Source organism: Halictus rubicundus, unplaced genomic scaffold, assembly GCF_050948215.1.
Source record: "Halictus rubicundus isolate RS-2024b unplaced genomic scaffold, iyHalRubi1_principal scaffold0427, whole genome shotgun sequence".
NCBI classification, from domain to species: Eukaryota; Metazoa; Arthropoda; class Insecta; order Hymenoptera; family Halictidae; genus Halictus; species Halictus rubicundus.
This window is the reverse complement of record NW_027488968.1, coordinates 4,486-11,605: the sequence shown is the minus strand read 5'-3', so window position 1 is coordinate 11,605 and position 7,120 is coordinate 4,486. Positions and strand designations below refer to the sequence as shown.

Sequence of the window (7,120 nt, the reverse complement as noted above, 5' to 3'; positions counted from 1 at the left end):
ATAGGATAGGATAGAGGATAGGATAGGATAGAGGATAGGATTGGATAGAGGATATCATAGGGGATTGGATATGATAGAGGATAGGATAGGATAGAAGATAGGATCGGATAGAGGATATGATAGGGGATTGGATAGGATAGAGGATAGGGTAGGATAGAGGATAGGATAGTATAGAGGATAGGATATAATAGAGGATAGGATAGGATAGAGGATAGGATACGATAAAGAATACGATAGGATAGGATAGAGGGTAGGATAGGATAGAGGATAGGATAGGATAGAGGATAGGATAGGATAGAGGATAGCATAGGATAGAGGATAGGATAGGATAGGATAGAGGACAGGATAGGATAGAGGATAGGATAGGATAGAGCATAGGATACGATAGAGGATAGGATAGGCGATTGGATAGGATAGAGGATAGGATAGGACAGATGATATTATAGGATAGAGGATAGGATAGGATAGTATAGAGGATAGGATAGGATAGAGGATAGGATAGGATAGATAATAGGATAAGATAGAGGATATGATAGGATAGAGCATAGGATAGGATAGAGGATAGGATGGGATAGAGGATAGGATACGATAGAGGATATAATAGGATAGAGGATAGGAAAGGATAGAGGATAGGATAGGATAGAGGATAGCATAGGATAGAGGATAGGATAGGACAGGATAGAGGATAGGATAGGATAGAGGATAGGATAGGGGATTGGATAGGATAGAGGATAGGGTAGGATAGAGGATAGGATAGTATAGAGGATAGGATATAATAGAGGATAGGATAGGATAGAGGATAGGATACGATAAAGAATACGATAGGATAGGATAGAGGGTAGGATAGGATAGAGGATAGGATAGGATAGAGGATAGGATAGGATAGAGGATAGCATAGGATAGAGGATAGGATAGGATAGGATAGAGGATAGGATAGTGGAAAATTGGGCTGTTCGTTTTCACGAAGAAATTATGCGCGCGTTTGTGTCAAATAGAATTTATTTTAAACTTGACAATTGCCCTGTCACCGGCCGAACTAACCTTGGGTGACTAGTTAAATTGGATACAATGAATTGTAGGATTCACGGTACTTTTGTCTGCAAGGGATCGAACATGCTCCCCCCGTTGAATGGCACTGTCATTCAATAGCGAAAGTATGCGCGATTTGAAATTATAATGGCAGGAACGGAATTGCCCGGTAAAATAAGCGCGAAGTAATCGAAACGTAATATACTAGGACTATATATAGATATATACATATAAAAAAAAGAACACCCACAAAAAAATAAACATAATGAAGTCAACGCGAATATAACTATATCGATAGTAACAAAAATATAACTTACGCAAATTAATTATATGAAGAATAGAACGCGATAAGGTGACAGAATTAGGTCTCGATGGGAAGAGGCGCGAGTTTCTTAACATTACGTTTGCACAAGCCGTTTACTGTCTTGACGGTAACTGCGCGAATGATGTCATCTTGGCCCGGATGAACTTCCACGATGCGTCCGAGACTCCAATGGGATGGTGGAAGGTGATCGTCCTTCAAGATGACGATGGTTCCCTTGTTCATCTCGTGGGATCCTTTGGTCCATTTTGCGCGTACATTCAGGTGGTTTATGTATTCTTTGGACCACCTGATCCAGAAGTCGTGTTTCACCTTCTGGATGTGTTGCCATTTGGACAACCGATTGCTGGAGGTCTCGTTGAAATTGACCTCGGGTAAGCTTGTCATTGCGGAACCAATCAAAAAATGGCCGGGAGTGAGAGCTTGTGGATCGTTGGGATCGGACGAGAGTGGAGTCAACGGGCGGGAATTAAGGATTGCCTCGATTTCCGTCACAAATGTTGCGAATTGCTCATAGGTGAAAAGTTCATCGCCGACTACGCGTTTCAGATGATGTTTAAATGACTTGACCGCAGCCTCCCAGAGCCCGCCGAAATGTGGCGACAAAGCTGGCATGAAGTGCCACGAGATCTCTTTGTCCTCAAGAAATCGACGAACTCTTTTGTCCTCGCGCAGGACTCTGGAGAGCTCGGTCAAGTCATTATTGGCACCGACGAAATTGGTACCATTGTCGGAATATATGTTTTTGCATATTCCGCGGCGCGCGATAAAACGTTTTAATGCAGCGACGAAGGCTTCGGTGGTCATATCGCTAACCACCTCGAGGTGTATGGCCTTAGTGGAGAAACATATAAAAACGGCAACGTAGACCTTTATTTTTGCGCGATTACGAAATTTTCGTTCCTTAATAAAAAATGGGCCGCAGTAATCCACCCCGATGTTGGTGAATGGTCGAGTTTCGGTGACTCTGTCTGCTGGTAAATTACCCATTGTGTATCTTGTCGTAGGTGGATTAACGCGGAAACACTTCACGCAATTTCGCAATATTTTGCGTGTTGTGTTTTTTCCATCGATCGGCCAATATTGTTGTCTGACATTGTACAATGTGGATGTCAGACCCGAATGATGATGTTCGATGTGTGCGTTATGAATGATGAGATTAGTGACGCTATTGTTTTTTGGCAAGAGTATCGGATGTTTCGTTTGGTATGAGAATTTGGAATTTTGGAGACGACCTCCGACGCGTAATATGCCTTTCTCATCGAGAAAGGGACTCAAACAAAGCAATTTGCTTTTGGATGGTAATTCGCTTCCAGTTTTCAGTGCGTGTATTTCCTCCGAAAATGAATGTTGTTGAATTAACGTGAGAATTCTTTCATTTGCGAGGTGTATTTCCTCTACCGAAAGCGGTCCGATACAGCGATTTCTATTTGTAAACCGTAGACAATAGGCGATTACCCTACGCAGACGCTTGATACAGGAAAATCTCTGTAAGATTTCATTGGCGTTTATGACGGACGAAGCAAAACAAGTGACTTTGCGTAATTCGGGAATTTCCTTGGGAGATTCAAAGCGCGATTCTGGCCAAACTGATTCGTCGAGTCCGAGCCAATCCGGACCGAATTGCCAAAAACTATTGTCGATTAATTCCTTGGCCGTGATGCCGCGTGACAATAAATCCGCGGGATTATCGGAAGTGCGAACATGTCGCCAATTCTTTATGCGCGTTTTGCCTTGTATTTCCGCGACGCGATTCGCCACGAAGGTTTTCAAGGTGCTAGGCGATTTGGCTAACCAATGCAGAACGATAGTTGAATCGGTCCAGAACGTTGTTTTGGATATGGTGTGCGTGAGGGATTCCCGCACTGAGCAATACAATGTCGCGAGTAGGTTCGCTCCGCAGAGCTCAAGACGAGCTAGACTGATGGTTTTTAACGGCGCGACGCAGCTGCGTTTTGATTTTTCCGGACTGGTTGATGGTGCGAATGTAAATACTAGCTCCGTAAGCGCGTTCACTAGCATCGCAAAATCCATGTAATTCGATGCTCTTTACGGAGCGTTGCGTTATATGTCTGTTGAATTTGACCTTTTCCAATAATTTGAGATTGTTGCGATAGTTTTGCCACTCGTTTTGTATATTCATGGGCAGCGATTCGTCCCAGTCAATCTTTAATTGCCACAGGCGTTGCATGATAATTTTCGCTGTGACGGTTACTGGACCGAGAAGACCCAAGGGGTCGAATATTTTTGCGATAGTCGACAGAATTGCGCGTTTCGTAGGTGAGTTTGGCGAATTTATGTTGACTGAGTAGTGAATAGTGTCGTTGCGCGGATCCCAGGCTACTCCCAAAGTTTTGACGGTCGCGTCCCCGAAGAATTTTGGGTGTATCTGGTCATCTGTAAGACCGGATAACAATTGTGGATCATTCGAGACCCACTGACGGATGTTTAGTTCCCCTTTGTTTAACAAACTGATGATTTGATCGCGTAATTTGATGGCGTCGCGGTATGTGGCGGCACCGGTCAAGAGATCATCCACATAGATGTCCCTTTTAATGACTTCGGATGCCGCTTTATAATTTTGCGATTCATCGTCTGCAAGTTGCTGCAGACATCGTGTGGCTAGATAAGGCGCGGAAGACAGACCAAATGTGACTGTGTTTAGTTGAAAGGTTGAAATTTCGTTTTGCGCGTTTCGCCAAAGAATTCTTTGGTACGGTCTGTCTTCTTCTCGGACGAGAAATTGCCGGTACATTTTCTCGATATCGCCGGTAAGCACAAACGGATGCATTCGGAAGCGTAATAACAGACCGAAGATATCGTCCTGTATTGTAGGACCGGTCAAAAGCGCGTCATTAAGTGACACTCCCGAACTTGATTTTGCCGATCCATCGAATACAACTCGAACCTTTGTGGTTGAGCTGGAGGGTTTGATGACGGCGTGATGCGGTAGGTAGAATCCCTCTGAATTTGCAGGTGATTCTGTTTGAGTTAGATGTCCTAACTCTAGGTATTCGTTTAATACCTTCGCGTATTCCGCCTGCAATTCCGGATTGGTAACGAATCGCCTTTCGAGGGAATGAAATCGTTTCAATGCGCGCGTATAAGTTTCGCCTAGAATTGCTTTTTTCTCGTTAAAAGGGAGCGCGACGACGTATCTCCCTGTTGCGGTACGTGAAACAGTGCGTTTAAAATGGGATTCACAGGCTTCCTCCTCCGGTGTGAGGTGAGAATGCTGTGGCCCTTCCTCGACTTCCCAAAATTTCTTTAGATCGAACTCGGCGTTGTTAAACAAGGTTGTGCGCGAATTTTTGCGGGAAGTGGTCGGTGCACTCCCCCCGATGATCCAACCAAACTGTGATTTTTGTAAAACTAGGTCAGAATCATTCCGAGTAGATAAATTAATTTGACCGATGCTGAAGCACGAGAGTGTCGGTCCCGTACCGATCAGCATGTCGACTGGTGCCGGTTTGTGGAAGTGAGGATCGGCTAATTTTATGTTGTGTGGTATTTGTACCCTTGTGCGATCGATTTGACAATCGGGCAATTGGCCCGCGATTCGTGGTATCACAAAGAATTCCAATGTGCGGTTGAAGTTATTTTGTCTCGAAACTATCTTCGCCTTGACAAGCCGATTCGTTACCGTGTTTAACTCATTTAGCGCCTCGATCGTTACACTTTGTTCGCGCGTTGGTAATCTTAATTTTTTGACCAAACTTTCGGTGATGAAATTCGCGTTTGAACAGGTATCCAGCAAAGTTCTGCACTCGACAGGGTTTTTGTCTAGATCCATTGCGTTGACTATGGCTGTAGCCATTAAACCGTGAGTTGATCCGTCTGTAATTAGTGAGGTGATCTGATTATTTAATTGGTGTGTAACGTCGAAGCGCGTAGTAAGTCAGGATTCGTTGGTCTGTGTGGTTTCTGCGTTTGTTTCGGGATTTGACCGTTCGTGTTTACGCTCCCGATGCAGTCGCGTATTGTGCGGCTCGTTGCATTTTTTGCACCTGCCCCCGTAGCAGGTATCATGCGAATGACCCGGTTTCAGGCAATTTAGGCATAGCTTAGCCTTGCGTGCTAGTTCGATGCGTTTTTCAACCGATCCGTCTAAAAATGTTTTGCATTGGAAAGCCGCGTGATTTCCCGTCTTGCAGATATCACATGATGGTGATCGCTGCTCGGTTACGAAAACTTGCCGACGATTCGACATTGGCGACGATGGTGGAGACGGATGTTTATTGTGCCAGCGGTTATTGGCCTTGGCGCGATTATTATATTGCGGTTTAATGGGTGAGGAATATTGCGTCGGATTTATGTTCGATACTGATTCATAATCTTTACACTGATGCGATGACATGTGTAAAAATTTGAAAATGTCGTTAATTTTGGGCATTTGGGTATCGGCTAACGTGCGTTCCCACGTTTTCCTGGTATCCTTGCCCATTCGCGAAATGACGATGCTCGTAAGGAGATCGTTTGCAATATCCTCCCAACTTCGACCTAAGGCTTGTAGCGATCTTATGTGTAATTGCATGTAATTCACTAGATCTCGGATCGCCTCGGATGACTCGTTTGGCATCGCTGGTGTATCGCGTAAAAGTGCCGCGTGTCGAAGAACCAAAGCGCGTTTGTTGTCGTATATTTCATTAAGATGTTCCCAAGCGGCTGCGTAGTTATCGTCACTAATCGTGAAGGCGCCTATCGCGGTTTCGGCCCTTCCGGATAAAGAAAGCTTCAAGTAATTCAACTTCTGTATGTTGCTGAGACCTTCGTGCGCGTGAATCATGGTCTGGAACGCATCTTTAAAGGTGATCCAGTTTTCAATGCGACCATCGAATTTTGGTAAATTTATTTTGGGTAGGTTTACTGGAAGCGAATTCGGTTTACTGAACGAGGATTCTGTTGGAATTGTATTTTGCGCGATACTGAGTCTTTCGAGTAGTTCAAGCGCGGAGGCGATCACATCGTCGTAGTGATCCGTGATTTCTTCGCGTTGTAACTCCAAATTTTCATGCTCGTCGGAAAGCATCATGAGGTCGTGTTGTTGCTCGTTGAATTTATTGAATAAGCCTTTCAGACGCTCGATTCTTTCGCGAAGCTTAATTCGTTCTTTCGCGGAGTCTTTGTAAAATTCTAGATAGTTAGATAATGTCGTGATCTGGCCTTTGAAATATCTACTTCTATGTTTTAATGCGCGAATTTCGTCATCTTGCACTTGAGCCATTTCGTGAAATCGAGACAGGAAGGAAGACGGAAAGAAAGGGAGTTGATTGATGCGCGATGTGACAAGCCTACCTTGTTGATGGCTTCTTTCGGTCCCTTTGTTCTGGCTTCCTTTCCTGGAGAATCAGCAGGTAGGATGCTCGGCTCCTCAGATCGGTCGTTGATCCTCGTGGTTGGTCGTCCTTTCCCAAAAGGTAGCTTCACTGCGTAGGTGACCCCAATTTGGTTGTACGACTGCGCTGTGGCTTCCACGAAGATGTTGAACACCGTCAAATGTGACGGATCTCGTTCAATTTAATTGTTTGTCTCACCGCACTCCACTAGATCACTGATCCGGCTCGAAGGACCATGGAAAATTGGGCTGTTCGTTTTCACGAAGAAATTATGCGCGCGTTTGTGTCAAATAGAATTTATTTTAAACTTGACAATTGCCCTGTCACCGGCCGAACTAACCTTGGGTGACTAGTTAAATTGGATACAATGAATTGTAGCGGTGGTACGGTATAGCGCGATTACTGACTCTGATTCTGAAGCTGACTTTTTCGG

General features: G+C 44.5%; 1 protein-coding gene across 1 annotated transcript; it reads right to left on the bottom strand.

Moving 5' to 3' along the window:
* Positions 1-1,390: 1,390 nt before the first annotated feature.
* Positions 1,391-6,819, bottom strand: LOC143364294 (uncharacterized; the record flags this gene model as incomplete). Its single annotated transcript, XM_076804722.1, has 4 exons — positions 1,391-3,216; positions 3,347-5,188; positions 5,312-6,509; positions 6,647-6,819. Coding segments are annotated over 4 exons (5,039 nt in total), but the record flags the coding sequence as incomplete, so codon positions are not given.
* Positions 6,820-7,120: the final 301 nt, after the last annotated feature.